This window comes from Moschus berezovskii, chromosome 15, assembly GCF_049115385.1.
Source record: "Moschus berezovskii isolate FMDL1 chromosome 15, NW_MosBer_1.0, whole genome shotgun sequence".
NCBI lineage: Eukaryota > Metazoa > Chordata > Mammalia > Artiodactyla > Moschidae > Moschus > Moschus berezovskii.
In genome coordinates, this window is record NC_142474.1 from 23,249,819 (window position 1) to 23,270,995 (window position 21,177).

At 42.4% G+C, this 21,177-nt stretch overlaps 1 protein-coding gene across 1 annotated transcript; it reads left to right on the forward strand.

Moving 5' to 3' along the window:
- The first annotated feature begins 227 nt into the window (after positions 1-227).
- On the forward strand, positions 228-2,990 carry DEFB124 (defensin beta 124). Its single transcript, XM_088843642.1, has 2 exons — positions 228-294; positions 2,842-2,990. Exons 1-2 carry the CDS (start codon positions 237-239, stop codon positions 2,988-2,990), a joined length of 207 nt encoding a protein of 68 aa, XP_088699768.1. The 5' UTR covers positions 228-236.
- Positions 2,991-21,177: the final 18,187 nt, after the last annotated feature.

Genomic DNA, 21,177 nt, shown 5'->3' on the forward strand with positions numbered 1-21,177 from the left:
GAGCTCAGCGACCTGCAGATGGTATGGTTGATCAGTTCCCCACATAGCTGGCTAAGATCCAGCTGTATCCTTGGGACCACAAGGCCTCAGACTCCCACTTAGGTCTCCTGCTGCCCACACCCCTGCCTTGATCTGCAGCCTGATAAAGTCTGATCCACAGGCAGCAAGACTCAGCGTGCTTGGTTCCTCTTGTGCTCTCCCCAGTGGTCCCTTGCCCCCTCCGGAGCCCTGTAGCCATGACACAGCTGCTTCTGCTTCTTGTAGCTCTCCTGGTCCTGGGTCATGTGCCAACAGGTAACATCACCTGTGTGTGTGTGTGTGTGTGTGTGTGTATGTGTGTATAGAAACGAAGGACAGATGCTCAGCTGCTGGGGGATAGAGGAGGCCTAGATCAGTGTTTAAGTTCTGGCCTCACCACTGACTTTGCTGGGCAGTTTAGAGTGAGTTGCTAAATCAGCCTGCACTTCAGTTTCTTCAGTTTAAAAATGGGATTCACTCAACAAATATTCATTATGAAAATATTTACTGTGTGCCAGGCACTATTACAATTTCTGGGAATCAAGCAGTGAAAGCAAACAAGGTTCTTGCTTTCATGGAGCTGATATTTTAGTCAGTAGAGACAGAAAATAACCAAATAAACATATAATAATAGAGATAAGTACTATGAAGAATAAAAGCGAGGCAAGGGGCTAGTGTGTCAGGTGCATGGGGAGAGTGATGGAAGAGCTGATGGGGTGGTGAGAAAGGGCTCTGATCCTTTTTATTAAAAATAAAAAACAAACGCTTTCTATTTTGGAACATTTCAAGTTTACATGAAAGTAGAGAGAGTAATACAATGAACAAGGCAAGTTAAAAATCTGTTTATTATGGAAAAATTTAAACTTATACAAAAATAGAAAATAATGTAGTGTTTTTAAAAGAACTCTTTTTATTTTTAGAAATTTTCGAGCATTAAAAAAAAATAGTATAAAACTCACATGTATCTATCACCCAACTTCAACAGTTATCAACTTGAATCAGTGCTGTTATTCGCCTGCTGCCTCTTCCTCAGTGAACCATTTTGAAGTGAATTTCAGATCTTTTATGTGAGGGAAGCATGAGCAGAGATCTGACTACAGTGAGATCATTGCAGGCAGAAGGAGCAGCAAGAACCAGGGAGGCAGGAGGCGATGGGTGTGCTGGAGGAGCGCTGAGGAGGCCAGGGAGGCCAGGGTGCGGAGCACAAGAGAAAAGTGGAGAGGGGTGAAGTCCAAGATATGAGGAGGGGACAGCAGGTCACAGAGAAGAAAATAATAACCTCTGTATCTCAGGATTGTTGGAAAGTTGAAATGCAGTGATATACGAAGAGCAGTTGTTGTAGGAACTGCCCTCACCTGAGAGTCAAGGTCTTGCGTGCGTTCTGGTTCCACACCCACCACTTACTGGTGAGGAGAACTCGGGCAAATCCCTCCGCTTCTTTATCTGGAACCAGAGGGGTTGGCCAGAGTGAGCCCTGGGTGCTCCAACTCTTTAAGCTGTCATACTGATAAACCTTTCCATTTATTGAACATGTACTATGTGCCTGGCACTGTGCCCTCTGAAAGAGAGGTATACAGATGAGGAACCTGAGGCCAAGGTCACTCATCTGGGAAATGGCAGAGCTGGGATTTGGACCCAGGGAGTCTGAGCTGGGTTCACACCAAACTGTTAACCGTTGCACTGCATGCCCCCTTCGGAGTATGGGTTCTTTGCCTCATAGAGATTTTGATACCAGCTCTGTATCATTGTAAAATTCTCTACCTTGGCAGACGTGATGAGCTGAATAACACTTATGGGTAGGCCCAGGGGATCATGGGAGGATTCCTTGGGATTCTTTTAATCCAGGGAGAGGCAGGCAAGCTTTCCCCCTCCACCTCCCACTCAACCCCAGCTCTTCTGAGTTTCTGGGTCATATATCTGGAAATAGCGCTGTAACAGGCCCATCTAAGTGGTCCCCCTCTCTCCTCACTTCCCACAGCTGTACTCATTGCATCACAGCACCCTGATCACTTATTTCAGGACCCTTACTGCAACTCTACTCATTGTATTTATTTGCTTGAGTTTTAATCCCCTTTTCCCAGTTGACTGAAAGTTCCTTGAGGGCATGGCCACCTTGTCTCTGTGGACTCCCAATGCCCCATGTTTGTTGAATGAATAAATGAAGGAGCTGCCCCTCACCCCCCATGCTGTGACCAAAGACCGTTGGAAGGGATATTGACCCAAAGCCTTAACCTTTTCATGGCCCATTTTTTGGGAAATTTCTTCGCTAAATCCTAACATTAAACAGGTCCCTATGTATAAAATACACTTTGAATAATGGTTACAAATGTGGACTCTGGAGCCAGATGTGACCTTGGACAAAGTTGTTAACCTTTCTGTGCCTCAGTTTCCTTACTCATATACTGGGAATATAACAAGACAACTGTAATCGAATTCTGCTGTTATGAAAAGTGCTTAGAGTGTATTTGGGGTGGGCGTTAACGTGGACGAGAAATTCGTCTTTGACTTGTAACCAGTGGTCTAAATTGGGACGAATGGGTTAAACTGGACTGAGATCTGTGGTTTAAATTGTGACAGGTTGTCTTACCTATGACTCATGGTCTAGCCTGTTACGTCTAGTCTGACCCTTGACCTGAGGTCACAGCTCAACTTATGACCTGAAGGCTGCTGTATGACCACAGTCTAAGAGCTAGCTGGTGGCATGTGTTCTACCTTGTGGTCAGTGGTCTAATCGGTGACCCTGTTCTGTAGTAAAATCTGTGACCAGTGATCTAACCTGCACCCCCTGGGTGGCTCTGTGACCCTGGGCCTTCCTCTGCATAGGGAGAAGTGAATTCAAACGGTGCTGGAACGGCCAAGGGGCCTGCCGGGCTTACTGCACGAAGTATGAAACCTACATGCACCTGTGCCCAGATGCCACCTTGTGCTGTCTGCCTTATGGACTCAAGCCTGTCAAGACTGAAAAGGTGTAGCTGGTTCTGGGACTGACACTGTCGCCCTCCAGTAAAATGCAAGCTGCCGGCTGTCTCCTCTTGTCATTGCCTCGCCACCCTCAGGGCTGGAGTGAGGGGTGGGGGAGGTCCAGAGTGTGGGAGGGATGGAAGGATGGTTGATGGAGGGAAGTGAATTGCCCAAGGAGAGTGGGCACTAATAGCCACTGTAAATGGTTCCGGTCCAGCCTGTAACACTTTCACTCTAACTCCGGAAAAAGTACTCAACTTCCGTAAGCCTTTCCAGACTCCTCATCTGTAAAATGGGGATAATAATACTATCAGGAGGTTAGGAGTTTATGGAAGGGATGCAAAAAAGAAAGGTAGAGTTAATAGTAATGATAGTAAGAGTTAAGTAATGGGAATGATTAGTAAATAATAGAGTTAACAACAAGCTTCTGGTGTTCAGAATGGGATAGTACATTTGGCTTGAAGAACAGAGCCTGCTGAGAGTGAAAGGATTTTTCTGTGTTCATTTATCTTCTATGTTAATATTTCAAGAGTCTGCTCAGATGGAAAGGACCATGAGGATTTTCTGAAAGCAAAGTTCAATGCAGGGGACACAGGTTCAATGCCTGGTCAGGGAACTAAGACCCCACATGCTGCAGGGCAACAAAGCCCAGTGAGGTGCAAGAGTCAGAACAACCAAAAACAATAATAATAAAAACCAAGACCTGCCCCCTCCTGCCCCAAAACCCCTAAAGTACTTAACCTCAGAAGACATTTGAAGCCTGGAGCCTGAGCATAGTCTTGGCGGCTTCCTGCTGCGCCAGGTGTTAACTCTTTAGTTTCTTGTATGAGAGGGATCTGGAAATCCCTAGACCAGACACAGGAAGTTGCAAGTGAAGGGGGAGACACCCGAGGGCTTGGGATGGTAGCTTTTACCAACCAGGAGGGAAACAATGCATTATTTAATAACAAAGCATACCACCGAACATCAGTCCTTGCTCTGCACCTTCCTTAGTTTCTGGGTGGTCCAGACCAGAGGTCCCCAACATCTCTGGCACCAGGGACCAGATTCATGGAAGGCTATCTTTTCCATGCATGACGTAGGGACTGGTTTTGGGATGATGCAAGTGAATTACATTTATTATGCCGCTGAAGATCTGACAGGAGGTGGAGCTCTGGCAGTATTGTGAGTGATGCAGGAGTAGCTGTAAACACAGATGAAACTTGCTAGCCCATTGCTCACCTTCTGCTGTGTGACCCGGTTCCCAACAGGCCACGGACTGGTACCGGCAAGAATGAATCTCTGGCCCCGGGAATTGGGGACCCCTGCTCTAGACATTGAACTGATTGCCAGTGGGCCTGTTTTAGAACCCAGTGTGGTAGAAGCGAGGTGGGCATGGTGTCTAGAGCCTAGAAAGAGGATAAGAACCCCAGACATGGCCAAGGACCACAGAGATCTGACATAGAAAGGCGGGTCAGTCTCCTGTTCTGCCCCCAGGCCTCAGTGAGTCTGAGACGTGCCAGAACAGTTCACCAGCATCTTGACTTACGTGGGAAGCAGTGGATGTTTTCAATGACTGGCCCAAAGTCTCCAGACTCTAGCGGATGCCGACCAGCGAACCTCCTCACTTTTACCCCCGCCACTGTGTTTGGGAGGAGCAGGGAGACAGAAGAGGAATTCGAAACCCTGAGCAATTTTACCAAAGAGACTAAGTCCCTAAGAACTCAAGAAACCTCAGGAGACTATTTAAATTGTTGAATTAAACTGGCTTGAACTAAATTTAGATCTGCACTCAGACTCCCCTGCCCTCCCTCTCCCCCTCCCTGAGTTGTTTTACAAAGAATACAGAAGCTGTGTTTTCTTTGTATACTCCCAGATAGAGTGCAAGGGAATTTGTGACTTTTTTGCAGAGAAGATGGTGATGATTTCTAAGTAAGGAGTCAGACAGACTCAAGTTCATACTCTGCCACGTATAGGCCAAAGGCTGTGCCAGTGGGGCAAGTCACTTCCCTTGTCTGATGCCAGGGACCTTCTCTGCAAGATGGACATAATGACAGCTTTTTGTGGGGTAGCTTTTGGGTCAGAGTGGATTGTCTGGCCCTTCATAAGTGCTCAGCAAATGAAAGCTGCTGCAACCATTATCACTTCTATGGAGCAACAGACATGCCACTGGCCTTCTCCATGGAATTTCAGATCTACTGAAAATCTGCAAGAACAGTACAAAGAATTCCCATAGATCTTTCACCCAGATTTCCCAAATATGAAAAATTTACCACTGTAACCTTTTCATTTCCTCCTCTGTATATACATGTATATATGTATAAATATAGGTGGGCATGCTAAGTCACTTTAGTCGTGTCCGACTCCTTGAGACCCCATGGACTATAGCCCTCCAGGCTCCTCTGTCTATGGGATTCTTCAGGCAAGAATATGAGCGTGGGTTGCCATGCCCTCCTCCAGGGAATCTTTCTGACCCAGGGATTGAACCCAAGTCTCTTTTTCTGCATTGGCAGGTGGATTCTTTACCACTAGCACTACCTGGGAAGCCCATATACACACATGAAAGTGAAAGTGTTAGTCACTCAGTAGTGTTGGACTCTTTGTGATCCTATGGACTGTAGCCCAACAGGCTCCTCTGTCCATGGGATTCTCCAGGCAAGAATACTGGAATGGGTAACCATTTCCTTCTCTAAGGATCTTCCTAACCCAACGATAGAATCTAGGTCTTCTGCATTGCAGGCAGATTCTTTACCTTCTGAGCCACCAGGAAAGCCCATATACATATATATATAAAATTATATACAAATATAGTTTTTAAAAATATATGTTTATTTGTTTATGTTGGGTCTTTTTAAAAGAATAATTTTATTTATTTATTTTTAGCTGTGCTAGGTCTTTGTTGCTGCACAGGCTTTTTCTCTAGGTGCAGAGGCAAGGGCTACCTCTAGTCGTGGTGGGCAGGTTTCTCATTGCAGTGGATTCTCTTGTTGTGGAGCATGGGCTCTGGGCAGGTGAGCTTCAGTAGTTGCAGCACGTGGGCTCAGTAGTTGTGGCTCCCGGGCTCTAGAGCACAGTCTCAATAGTTGTGGCACGTGTGCTTAGTTGCTCTGTGGCATGTGAGATCCTCCTGCTTCTGGGACCAAACCCACGTCTACTGCATTGGCAGGTGGATTCCCCACAACTGAGGCATCAGGGAAGTCCTGAGTTGGGTCTTTTTGTTGCATTATGTAGGATCTTTCATTGAGGTGCATGGACTCTTGGGTTTATTTGTGGGTTTATTTGCTCTGTGGCACGTGTGATCTTTGCTTCCCAACCAGAGATCAAAGCTGCATCCCCTGCATTGCAAGGTGAATTCTTAACCACTGGACCACCAGGGAAGCCCCACAAATATAGTTTATATATGTGTATATATATATATATATATATATCAGATATGACAGCCTTTTATAGCTAAATAGTTTTGGATATTTTCTAGAAGCCAAAGGCATTTTCTTACATAACCACAGTACAATTATAAAAATCAGGACATTAACATTCACAAATTTCTATTGTCTAATATTTAGCTACAGAAAACTCCTGCATCACACATTCCATTCAGTTGTCATGTTTCTTTGATCTCTTTTAATCTGGAACAGTTCTTCATTCTTTCATGACGTTGATGGTTTTGAGGCATCCAGGCCGGTTGCTTTGTGAAATGTCCCTCAGTTTGAGTTTGTCTGATGTTTCCTTATGATTGGCTTCAACTTTGGCATTTTTGGTGGGAATTCTACTGAAGTGATGCTGTGGGTCTCTCAGTCATGTCAGAGGCAGCCATTGTCCTTCCAAGACTGAAACAGGACAAAACGGATGAGACGTTTCTGAAGTTTACACACGTGCAGGGCTATTTCCCACCCGGGATCCTAACAGACCCTCATTTAAGCCTACATTCAACCTCTTAAATCCCAAGGATGCATCTAACAAGCCAAGGAAACAGGGCAATTCTAGGGTAGAAGTTTCCTCAAGATACTTTATGAATGAGGTTCCAAGTCCAGAGAGAGAAAGTGACTTGTCTAAGGCCACACAGTTCCCAAGGCACACAGCTAGAGCTTGGACTTAAAGCTTTGGACCTCAAGTCAAGACTAGTTTTAAAGTAAAACAGGAGCCACCCATTGGTAGGATTGGCCAGTGTGAAGGGAAAGCTTTGGGAGGAAGGGAGCTCCATGGCACTGGAGGTGTGCAAGGTGAGCCAAGTAGGTGGGGGATGTTAGAGAGGAAGTTTTGCTTTGACATAGTTGCTTAGACATACTATTCAGAGAATAGACATTCCCAAAGAGTCACCGAATGGCTGCGTTAATGATAATAATAGTATCAGTTAGGCTTTAGCAAGTATATCTTGTAATATTACAATATCTTGTAATATCTTGTATTGTATCTTGTATATCTCTGCTTTATGTATATCATCTCATTTAATTTTCACAGTCGTTTGATATTATTAATAATTGTGGCACTCGGGATCTTGGTTGTGGCATGAAAACTCTTAGTTGCAGCACATGGGATCTAGTTTCCTGACCAGGGAATGAACCTGGCCCCTGCATTGGAATCTCAGTGTCTTAGACACTGAACCACCAGGTAAGTCCCCTTTTTGTACTTTTTAAATAGCATTTTTTTCTAATTGTAAAATTGATACCTGTTCACTGGAGAAAAGTTAGAAAACAGAGAAGCACAAATAAGAAGGCAAAAGTGAATATTTTCACTATACATATATATCCAATGTGATTTACAGATAAAATGGAATCAAATTGTACATTTTTTTGTGTGTCATGGTTTTTTAAAATTTGTCTAAGTATCATGAACACTTGCATTTGTGCTTTGTCTTCCAAAACAAGATTTTTAGCATTAAAATGCCTCTGGAAATTTCTTTAAAAATTTCCAACTTTCATAACTTGAATAATATGCTTAGAACACATTGTGGAAAAATGAAACATAGTTGAGCTTCAAAATATTCACCACTTTTTCATAATCCCTGTTAGCTTTTGTTACATACTTTGTCAGAATGGATATATACATTTTATATAATCACTAAAAATTACATATATATTTTAAAAGTTACATGGTATATATAGTGCACATATACAAAATATGCAATATTCATATATATGTATTTTCACATGCATCAGAGTTTAGAATAGAGTTCAGTTAGAATGGAAGGTAGAGGAGTTTCTCATCCTGCTGATCAGATGGATCCCTTCGGGCTTACAAGAAAGGAAAAGAACAAAGTTAAAATGATGGATACTGTAGGAGGCTCAGGGTGGGACTGGGGGACATCCCACCCCCTTCCCCACCTGGGTTTTTGGTGGCAGACTGTTTTGTACTGGGCCAGGGCTACATTTAAGTCTGAGAGCCAGGTGACAATCACATTTGGCCCAAATAACTCTTTTTTAAAATTTTGTTTATGTTAGTTGGAGGATATTTACTTTACAATATTGTGATGGTTTTTGCCATATATCAATATGAATCAGCCATAGGCATACATGTGTCCTCTCTATCTTGACCCCCACCCTCTTCTTTTCCCTCCCCACCCCATCCCTCAACTTACTCTTGAATCAGGACGTTGCCTTTCAGGAGACTGACAGAGATAGTGAGTTGTCCTCCATCAGTGGAGCACATTGTGTTTCCCTGGTGATAACACCAAAGTAAGTGATTGTTTATCTTTAGGGGCCATTTTAATGAAAGATAAATATCTCTGTGCAGTTGAATTACACAATGCAGTGTGATGTCTTCAATGACAGATACTTTCTGTGTGTAGGGATTGAGAGAAATCCCTTCTCCTATTTAGGCAGCCACTGACTGGCTCAAGGAGGGATTCTCCTGGCTTATTTAAACTGCTATTGTTCATATTTGCAATACATTTATCTGACAAAGGACTCATTTCCAGAATACACAAATAAGGCTTACATGTCAATAAGAAAAGGCAATGTAATAATGCAGTGGGCAATATTTAAATAGACATTGTACAAAAGAAGATGTACAGATGGCCAATAAGTCCGTGAAAGATGCTCAAAATCATTAGGCATCAGGGAAATGCAAATTAAATTCACAGTAGGATGTCATTACCTACCACCAGCATGATTAATATAAAAAAGACTGACCATAATGAATGTTGGTAAGGATATGGAGCAACTGGAGTGCTAATACATTGTTGATGGAAATGTAACTTGGACAACCATTTTGGAAAAGCAGTTGCAGAATAACTTACAAGAATAGAAATATGTACATATGAAGACTTCCCCAGTGTTTGTGGCAGTTTTATTCATAGTATCTCATAACTGGAAACAACATGTGAATGGATAAATTGAGTTACATCCAAATAATACAATAATAATAAACAACAATGACAATATACGGAAACACACAGCATGAATTAATCTCACAAAAACATTATGTTAAACAAAAGAAGCCAGATGCAAAGGTGTACATACTAAATGATTCCATTTACGTGACTATTTGAAAAAGCAAACCTCCCAAATGCCCATCAACAAATAATTGAATTAGAATGATACAGTGTCTATCAAAGGATTACTCAGTTCAGTTCAGTTCAGTCGCTCAGTCGTGTCCGACTCTCCGCGACCCCATGAATCACAGCACGCCAGGCCTCCCTGTCCATCACCAACTCCCGGAGTACACTCAAACTCATGTCCACAGAGTCGGTGATGTCATCCAGCCATCTCATTCTCCGTCATCCCCTTCTCCTCCCGCCCCCAACCTTTCCCAGCATCAGAGTCTTTTCCAGTGAGTCAACTTGTCGCATGAGGTGGCCAAAGTATTGCAGTTTCAGCTTTAGCATCAGTCCCTCCAATGAACATCCAGGACTGATCTCCTTTAGAATGGACTGGTTGGATCTCCTTGCAGTATAAGGGACTCTCAAGAGTCTTCTCCAACACCACAGTTCAAAAGCATCGATTCTTCGGCGATCAGCCTTCTTCACAGTCCAACTCTCACATCCATACATGACCACGGGAAAAACCATTGCCTTGACTAGGCGGACCTTCGTTGGCAAAGTAATGTCTCTGCTTTTTAATATACTATCAAGGAGCAAGTGTCTTTTAATTTCATGGCTGCAATCAGCATCTGCAGTGATTTTGGAGCCCAAAAAAATAAAGTCTGACACTGTTTCCACTGTTTTTCCATCTATTTCCCATGAAGTGATGGGACCAGATGCCATGATCTTTGTTTTCTGAATGTTGAGCTTCAAGCCAACCTTTTCACTCTCCTCTTTCACTTTCATCAAGAGGCTTTTGAGTTCCTCTTCACTTTCTGCCTTAAGGGTAGTGTCATCTGCTTATCTGAGGTTATTGATATTTCTCCCGGCAATCTTGATTCCAGCTTGTGCTTCTTCCAGCCCAGCGTTCCTCATGATGTACTCTGCGTATAAGTTAAATAAGCAAGGTGACAATATACAACCTTGACGTACTCCTTTTCCTATTTGGAACCAGTCTGTTGTTCCATGTACAGTTCTGACTGTTGCTTCCTGACCTGCATACAGGTTTCTCAAGAGGCAGGTCAGGTGGTCTGGGATTCCCATCTCTTTCAGAATGTTCCACAGTTTATTGTGATCCACACAGTCAAAGGCTTTGGCATAGTCAATGAAGCAGAAATAGATGGTTTTCTGGAACTCTCTTGCTTTCTCCATGATCCAGCGGATGTTGGCAATTTGATCTCTGGTGCCTCTGCCTTTTCTAAAACCTGCTTGAACATCTGGGAGTTCACGGTTTACATACTGCTGAAGCCTGGCTTGGAGAATTTTGAGCATGACTTTACTAGCATGTGAGATGAGTGCAATTGTGCGGTAGTTGGAGCATTCTTTGGCATTGCCTTTCTTTGGGATTGGAATGAAGACTGACCTTTTCCAGTCCTGTGGCCACTGCTGAGTTTTCCAAATCTGCTGGCATATTGAGTGCAGCACTTTCACAGCATCATCTTTCAAGACTTGAAATAGCTCAACTGGAATTCCATCACCTCCACTAGCTTTGTTAGTAGTGATGCTTTCTAAGGCCCACTTGACTTCACATTCCAAGATGTCTGGCTCTAGGTCAGTGATCACATTATCGTGACTATCTTGGTCATGAAGATCTTTTTTGTACAGTTCTTCTGTGTATTCCTGCCACCTCTTCTTAATATCTTCTGCTTCTGTTAGGTCCGTACCATTTCTGTCCTTTATCGAGCCCATCTTTGCATGAAATGTTCCCTTGGAATCTCTAATTTTCTTGAAGAGGTCTCTTGTTTTTCCTATTCTGTTGTTTTCCTCTATTTCTTTGCATTGATCACTGAGGAAATCTTTCTTATCTCTCCTTGCTATTCTTTGGAACTCTGCATTCAGATGCTTATATCTTTCCTTTTCTCCTTTGCTTTTCGCCTCTCTTCTTTTCACAGCTATTTGTAAGGCCTCCTCAGACAGCCATTTCGCTCTTTTGCATTTCTTTTCCATGGGGATGGTCTTGGTCCCTGTCTCCTGTACAATGTCACGAACCTCCGTCCAGAGTTCATCAGGCACTCTATCAATTAGATCTAGTCCCTTAAATCTATTTCTCACTTCCACTGTATAATCATAAGGGATTTGATTGAGGTCATATCTGAATGGTCTAGTGGTTTTCCCTACTTTCTTCAATTTAAGTCTGAATTTGGCAATAAGGAGTTCATGATCTGAGCCACAGTCTGGTCTTGTTTTCGCTAACTGTATACAGCTTCTCCATCTTTGGTTGCAAAGAATATAATCAATCTGATTTCGGTGTTGACCATCTGGTGATGTCCATGTGTAGAGTCTTCTCTTGTGTTGTTGGAAGAGGGTGTTTGCTATGACCAGTGCCTTCTCTTGACAAAACTCTATTAGCCTTTGCCATGCTTCATTCCGTGCTCCAAGGCCAAATTTGCCAGTTACTCCAGGTGTTTCTTGACTTCCTACTTTTGCATTCCAGTCCCCTATAATGAAAAGGACATCTTTTTTGGGTGTTAGTTCTAAAAGGTCTTGTAGGTCTTCATAGAACCGATTAACTTCGGCTTCTTCAGCATTACTGGTTGGGGCATAGGCCTGGATTACTGTAATATTGAATGGTTTGCCTTGGAAACGAACAGAAATCATCCTGTCATTTTTAAGATTGCATCCAAGTACTGCATTTCGGACTCTTTTGTTGACCATGATGGCTACTCCATTTCTTCTAAGGGATTCCTGCCCACAGTAGTAGATATAATGGTCATCTGAGTTAAATTCACCCATTCCAGTCCATTTTAATTCACTGATTCCTAGAATGTCGATGTTCACTCTTGCCTACTACCCAGTCATAAAAAAGAACAAAATACTGCCATTTGCAGCAACACGGTGGGCCTAGAGAATATTATACTTAGTGAAATAAGTCCAACAGAGAGAAACAAATAATATATGATATCACTTGCATGTGAAATCTAAAAAGTAATAAAAATGAATGTATATACTAAACAGAAACAGACTCACAGACATAAAAAACAAACTTATGATTACCAAAGGGGAGAATGGAGGGGAAGGGATAAATTAGGGATATTGGATGGACAGATACAAACAGTCATATTTTAATATAACATAGATAAGCAACAAGGATTCACTGTATAACACAGGGAATTATACCCATTATCTTGTACCAACCTATGATGGAATTTAATATGCAAAAATCCTGAATGGCTATACTGTACACCTGAAACTACAATATTGATTATCAATTATACTTGATAATTGATTTTACTTGATAATCAATTATAATTAATATTGTGATCAATTATACTTCAATTAAAAAAAATTTCACTTGAAGAGTCAGATCAGTTCAGTTCAGTCTCTCAGTCATGTCCAACTCTTCACGACCCCATGAATCACAGCATGCCAGTCCTGCCTGTCCATCACCAACCGCCGGAGTCTACCCAAACCCATGTCCATTGAGTCAGTGATGCCATCCAACCATCTCATCCTCTGTCGTCCCCTTCTCCTGCCCTCAATCTTTCCCAGCATCAGGGTCTTTTCAAATGAGTCAGCTCTTTGCCTCAGGTGGCCAAAGTATTGGAGTTTCAGCTTCAACATCAGTCCTTCCAACGAACACTCAGGACTGATCTCCTTTAGGATGGACTGGTTGGATCTCCTTGCAGTCCAAGGGACTCTCAAGAGTCTTCTCCAACACCACAGTTCAAAAGCATCAATCAGATAAATAAAGGAAAAAAAAAAAGTTAAAACTAAGTTGATGCCAAAGCTCCAATACTTTGGCCACTTGATGCGGAGCTGACTCACTGGAAAAGACCCTGATTCTGGGAAAGACTGACGGCAGGAGGAGAAGGGGGAAGAGAGAATGAGATGGTTGGGTGGCATCACCGACTCAATGGACATGAGTTTGAGCAAGCTCCCAGAGATGGTGAAGGACAGGGAAGCCTGGCGAAATGCAGTCCATAGAGTTGCAAAGAGTCTGACACGACTGAGTGACTGAACAATAACAATCAAGTTGATTTAAAAAGTAAGAAAATAAGTTGAATACAAACCCAAAATCCCCCCTATCTCTCTCTCAGCACATGTAGTTCAATTTGGGTAAATTATTTTGCTTGTGATGCAGCTCCATTTGCCTCAAAAAAATTGAGACTCCAGGGAGAGACTGTTAATGGCTAGATCAGATTATCAAAGGGGAGATAATGCCCTCTAGGGGTTACTTTGGGAATTTGCTGGGGGCATTTTTTGATCAAAATGAATGCGGCCCCTGCTGGAATTTGTTTATTGAACACCTGGGAAGCCACACGGTATCAACATGAGTGACTGTCCTGGAAAGTGAAGTATTGACCCATTTCCCAAATAAAATTCAAATGTACTGCCTGACATTTACTTAGGTGAGAACTCGTCTGTAGTTCTCCAAGTCCAGAATCTAAGGCTGTTTTGCAAGTATTTTTTGCCCATTGAGTTTTCCTGGAATGAAACTACCATGTAAATCAAGGAATGATTATATTTTGTTTTGGTTAGCACTTTATCCAAGCTGTTTACCATTTTGCAAATTCAGGACACAGATTGCAAGCACTTTAGTTTGTATTTGAATTTGCATATGTAACACATTCATTCCTTGGGGCCTGTATTAGCAGCTGTTGCACTCATGATATGTACAAGATCTGACTACTTCATTCTATTTTTAAGTGTACTGACACACTGAAATGGGCTTCCCAGGTGGCTCAGTGGTAAAGAATACGCCTACAAGTGCAGGAGACTCGGGTTTGATCCCTGGGTCGGGAAGATCCTCAGGGGGAGGAAATGGCAACCCATGCCAGTATTCTTGCCTTGGAAATCCCGTGGACAGAGGAGCCTGGTGGGCTACAGTCCATGGGGTCACAAAGAGTCGGACATGACGAGCAACTGAGCACACACGCACACATTAAAGTACATATAGTATAAATAATTTCTCTTCTCTTCTTTTATATTATAGTTGATTTTTCTTGAAATTTTGTGAGTAGATAGGTTACAATATGGGCTTCCTGGTTGCTCAGCTGGTAAAGAATTCGCCTGCAATGCTGGAAACCCCAGTTCCATCCCTGGGTTGGAAAGATCCCCTGGAGGAGGGTGTGGCAACTTTTTTTGTTAAAAAAACTTTTTTTTTTTTCCAGTAAAGAATCTGCCTGCAATTCGGGAGACCTGGGTTGGGAAGGTCTCCTGGAGGAGGACATGGCAACCCACTCCAGTATTCTTGCCTGGAGAATCCCTATGGACAGAAGAGCCTGGTGGGCTATGGTTCATGGGGTCGAAAAGAGTCAGACACAACTGAGCGACTAAGCACACACACACAGAGGTCAGATGATATATACATTTTTGGATCCAGGATATCTCATAATTGAACCACTGGATCCCCTGAACCCTTAGGAGATTCTGCTCCATTTCTGGATATATAATTAGAATAGACATATTTTGTAGCTGGCAGAATTTCACGTTGGTCCCCTGTTCTAAGGAGGGAGGGCTATTATGGTAGAAAGGGACAAGTGGGAGCCACTGAAACTTTCCCTACATACTATAGTAGAGAACCAATAACAATAATGTTTCTCTGGGGAATTGCAGAGACTACAGCCACTTGAAGATGCAAGAATATTGATTCTCATCACATTCACATTCTATTTTTCCCATATGCCCTGTGCAAAAGGCAGATGGAGCTCAGAAAATGACTGTGGAATCTATCATCTATCACCTATCATCTATTTAAACAACAACAACAAAAAACTGTTTTCAAAAGCCCATTCCTTATCACTTCAGTACAGCATAGGAGTAAAAAACAGTCACACTGCAAGGATGAGAGTTAACTAATTCAGATGGCGACTCTACACAGAGAGAGGTGGTATGGTAAACACCTGAACTTTACTCCCTCCTCCAGAAATCTTGCTGAGGTTACCCCACTTCTGAAACCCAACTGAAGGCCAGAGGTAAGAGATCCTGTTGATTCAGAGGGTCAGACAGCTGGGTGGAGAAGGGTGGAGAATGGAACTGGAGGAACCAGAGGCGGGAAGGAAGGGGTTGGGAGTTGTGGCCCCTTCCTGTAGTTACTAACCTGTAGATAACTTTAACTTAGTTTTTGGCTTCAAGTTTTCCAACAAATGTGTGACCAATTTTCAGTATTAAATCCCTTTAAGAAAAAATACTTAGTCTGTTTTTTGTTTTCCTGTCTGTACTCCTTCTTTAGGTAAAATAAAATGTTTTCATGCTCAGTTCTTTGACAAATAAGCCTAATGTATATTCAGTGTGGGCTTCCCAGGTGGCTCAGTGGGTAAAGAATCTGACTACAGTGCAGGAGACGCAGGTGATACAGGTTCAATCCCTGGGTTGGGAAGATCCCCTGGAGGAGATCATGGCAACCCACTCCAATATTTCTGCTGGGAGAACCCCATGGACAGAGGAGCCTGGTGGGCTACAGTCCACAGGGTTGCAAAGAGTCAGACATGACTGAGCAACTGAGCACCGCATGACACATATTCAGTGTACCTTTATCACATTCTCATGGAGGGCAATAAACACAATAAAGAAAAAAATATGATAGATGCAGCAACATACTATGCAGAAATTCAAGCCCCACAGAAGCACAGGAGAGCCGTTTTTGAAGAAAATTTTAAAATAAAGTATTTGGTGCAGGCTGCAGTGAGAAGGTGATATATGAACAAAGACCCAAAGGATGTTAGAGACAAGTAGAGGATTGGGGATGAGAGTTTCAGTCAGAAGGAACAGCAGCTGCAAAGGCCTTGAGTTGATGAAACAGAGCAGGAGCCTACACATAGTCTTTGCTTCCCATGTCTTCAGCCTGTTTTTGTCTGTGGAAAAAACTTCAGCCAAAGAATAAGTTTAATCAGAGAAGTGAGAAATGCAGAAATAAGAAGAGTCCAACAAGACTGAATAGTCATTTAAGCAAAATTAAGGCCCTCCTTCTCAAGGGCTATGGATAATATTCTAAGTCATAGCCTGTGAGCGACCTTGTTTTACTGAAGTCCCCTCCCCCTGCCTGCAGCCCCCATTGCCAGCATCCAAAATAAAACAAACTTTCTTTTCTGCCAACCTTGCCTCCATATTGGCATATGAGTGGCGAGCAGCTGGACCACACTTTCAGTTACACTGGGATGATGCCTGGTGTGTCTGAGGACTAGCAAGGAGGCCAGGATGACTTGAGTGGAGTGAACCAGTGGAAGAGTAATTGAAGATGAGATCCGAGAAATAATGGAGTCCAGTCTGCATGGAAAGGAGGGCGCCCAGTAACCAAATGGACAAAAGCAGTCAGGGGAGACTGGACTGAAAGAACACTAAAGATTTGGGGATTGATCCGCTGCCTGAAATGGATTCTCTGCCATTAGTATCTACATTTGCAAAAAGATTTTTAACTTGGAAAGTCCTTCACAATCTAGCCCTTGTCCACCTCTTTGGTTTCATCACATACTATTCACTTACTCTCTTTTAAATAACATCTATTTTCCTTTAGCCTTTTTTCTCCTAAAAAGCATTGCTTATTTACTTTATTGAGGTATAATTGATATATAATAAACTGTACTAATTTAAAGTGTGCAGTTTGATGTCATACATGGCATCCATATGAAATTATCACCAAAACTCAAGATAATGAACATATCCTACCATCCCCCCAAATTTCCTTGTGCCTCTTTGTAATCTCTTAATACTCCTCTCTGTTTCTCCTCCTCTTACCCTCTGTCTAGTACTGACATACTCTTACTATAGATTAATAGTTTCTCCTGGGTGTTCATTGGAAGGACTGATGCTGAAGCTGAAACTCCAATACTTTGGCCACCTCATGCGAAGAGTTGACTCACTGGAAAAGACTCTGATGCTGGGAAGGATTGGGGGCGGGAGGAGGCGGGGTTGACAGAGGATGAGATGGCTGGATGGCATCACCGATGGACATGAGTTTGAGTGGACTCTGGGAGTTGATGATGGACAGAGAGGCCTGGCGTGCTGTGATTCATGGGGTCGCGGAGAGTCAGACACGACTGAGCGACTGAACTGAACTGAGAGCTTTTTACTCGGAGAAGGCAATGGCACCCCACTCCAGTACTCTTGCCTGGAGAATCCCATGGATGGAGGAGCCTGGTGGGCTGCAGTCCATGGGGTCGCTAAGAGTTGGACACGACTGAGCGACTTCACTTTCACTTTTCACTTTCATGCATTGGAGAAGGAAATGGCAACCCACTCCAGTGTTCTTGCCTAGAGAATCCCAGGGCCGCGGGAGCCTGGTGGGCTGCCGTCTATGGGGTCGCACAGAGTCGGACATGACTGAAGCGCCTTAGCAGCAGCAGCAGCAGCAACAGAGCCTTTTACTAATGGAGTCATACAATATATTTGTTTTTGTCTGTTTTATTTGGCATTATTATTTAGAGAGTCATCCATGGTTTTCTGAGATTCAAAAGTTAGTTGCTTTTATTGCTGAGTATTCTGGTATACGGATACCCCACAATTTGTTTATCCATTCACTTGTTGATGGACATTTGGATTGTTTCCATTTTTGGCTACCACAAATAAGGCTGCTCTTCACATTTATGTGTAAAGTTTTCATGTAGACCTATGTTTATATTTCTTCTGGGTAAATACGTAGGTATGGAGTGGTTGGATCTTGTGGTTCATTAGACTTTTCAAGAAACTTCCCAACTGTACAAATAGTGTAACTCCAAAGCAGTTGTACTACTTTACATTCCCCCCAGCAGGGTACAAGCGCTTCCACTGCCAACACTTGTTCCTCATCAGCAATCATTATGATCAATTACTTTTAGACACTCTGATATATGTGTAGTAGTATTTTATTGTGATTTTAATGTGCATTTCTCTGATATCTATCCATTTTCATGTGCTTATTTCTTACATGTGTAACTTTTTCATTTAGCTCATTTTTTTATCCAATTTTGTTTCCTTATATTGAGCTTTGAGAGTTCTTTACATAATCTGAAAAAAACATTTTATGGGACATGTAATTTTCAAATATTTTATTTTCTGGGACTTTTAGCTAATTTAGCTTTTTCATTTTTTTGTGTTCATAGCCTTTATCTCCTTTTTTAAAAACCTGATTTTTATTATATATTGAGAAAGCAAAGTAATATTTTAAAAGATATAAAAAGTAAAAGCCAAGACAAGAAACATCTCTATTAACTACAACCCAGATAAAAAATTAGAATATCAGCATTGCTTCTTGTAATTCCTATATTCTTAGAATTAACCATCATCCTATATTTGTGCTTTACTGATAGTTTTGTCACCTATGTCTATGTCCCCAACAAAATATTTGTTTATCTCTACACAATTTTCTACAGATACTGGAAAAAATTCTGTTAGTTTTTTGACTGGAATTTCAATGAATCTAGGAAACAGTGTAGAATTGACATCTTTAAAAAAATTGTTTTAAAAGTCCTTATTGAAATTGTTACAATATTGCTTCTGTTTTTATGTTTTGATTTTTGGCTGTGAGGAATGCGGGATCTTAGTTTCCCAACAAAGGATCAAACCTGCACCCCCTGCATAGGAAAGAGTGAAAGTCACTCAGTCGTGTCCTATTCTTTGCAGCCTCATGGACTACACAGTCCATGGAATTCTCTAGGCCAGAATACTGAAGTGGGTAGCCTTCCCTTCTCCAGGGGATCTTCCCAACCCAGGGATCAAACCCAAGACATACATATATAGGAAGGTAAAGTCTTAATCTCTGAACTGCTAAGGGAGTCCCAGAATCGACATCTTGAAGATACTGAGTTGTCTAAGTCACAAAATAGTATGTCTTTATTAATTTAGGCTTTTTATAGTATCCTTCAATAAGGGCTCCTGATATTCTCCATAAAAATTCCTGAACATGTTTTGTTTGAAATGTTCACAGTTATCAGGAAATACTTTTTCTTTTGGTTGTTAATAGTTTGATTATGTTATGTTATTTTGATTTTCTTTGTGTCTATCTTGCTTGGAGTTCACTAAATTTTGTGAGTTTGTGGATTAATATCTTTCCACAATTTTGTAAAATTTTCAGCCATTGTCTTTAAAAAAACATTTCTTCCCAATTCTTCTTTCTCCTTCTGACTCCAGTTACATATATGTTAGACCATTTGGTATTCTTCCATAAGTTTCTCATGTTCTGCCCTATTTGTTCTGCATTTTTTTCTCTCTGTGCTTTGATTGCATTTCCTATTCAACTATTTTTGAGTTACTGGTTCTTTCTTCTACTCTGTTCAATCTGCTAAGTGCAACCAATAAATACTTAATTTTAGATTTTGTATCTTTTAGTTTAGAACGCCCAGTTTATTCTCAGAGATCCCATTTGTAATAGATTGATACGTTGATGATCACTGGTGGAATCATTCCTCCAGTATTCATGTCCTTGTGTAGTTTTTCCTATATTGACCTCAGGTCACATGACTTCCTTTGCCCAATGGGATTTATAAAAACATAACATCACAAGTTTGATAAATTATGGATATTGGGGCTTACCTTCTTAGACCTAGCCATTGTGTTAGAAGCCAAAGTTAACTTCCTTGAGATGGGGAGGCCATATGGAGAGACATGTGATTATATCCGTGACCCCAGGTGAGAATATCAGAAGAACCAGTTAATTAACACACATAACTCTGAGAAATAATGAATAGTTGTTATTTTAATCCACTAGATTTTAGAGTGGTTTGTAATGCACTGATAGAAAATTGATACTTTTTTTCCCCTGTGTATTGATTAAATTATTCTTTCAGTCAATCATTTCCTCAAATTTCCTTGACAAATTTAAAATAGTTACTTAGAAGTTGTCTGTTGCTTCTACAACTAAAGATATAAAAAGGAACCATAGTGAGGTGGATAGGAGTGGGTGGAGTCATGGTAGAAGTCAAGACCTATAGCCCCTGGGGTGGGCGATCCACACATAGGAGGGTAATTACAATTGCAGAGGTTCTCTCCAAGGGGCGAAGGGTCTGAATCTCACATCAGATTCCCCAGTCCAGCAGTTTTGCACCAGGAAGATGAGAACCCAGAATGTTTGGCTCTGAAGGTCAGTGGGGCTTACTTTGGGGATAGCCAGAGCACTGTGGGAAATAGAGACTCCAGTTTTAAAGGGCGCATGCTCTGGGACCCGTCTGCTGATCAGACCCACCTGCTGATCTTGGAGAGCTTCCTGGAGAAGTGGGAGGCAACTGGAGCTTACCCTGGGACACGGACACTGGTGTCTGTGGACACTAGTGCTGGTAAGAATCCTCCCTCTATCTTTACAGTTCCAGGGGACCTGATTCCCCACTAGCCTTTTGGCACTAGTCCTGGGACACCTCAGTGTCCAGAAGGAGAAAAGGGCATCAGAGGATAAGATGGCTGGATAGCATCGCTGATGCAATGAATATGAACTTGGGTAGACTTCGGGAGATGGTGAGGGACAGGGAGGCCTGGCGTGCTGCAGTCCATGGGGTTGCAAAAAGTTGGACACGACTGGACAACTGAACAACTGGGACACCTCAGGTCAAGCAAATAGCTGGGAGGGACACAGCCCCACCCCACCACCCCCACCCCAGCAGGCATAACTGCTCCAAGATTCCCTGAGCTCACAGATGCCTTGGAACCTGGCTCTGTCCACCAGAGGGCCTGGACCCAACCCTGCGCACCAGTGCACTAGCACTAGCTCTGGGACCCTGAGAGCCCTGCATCCAGTGACTCTGGGATCTTGCTCCACTCAATAGTGGGTGGGCACTACTAGCCCTAGGACCCCAGTC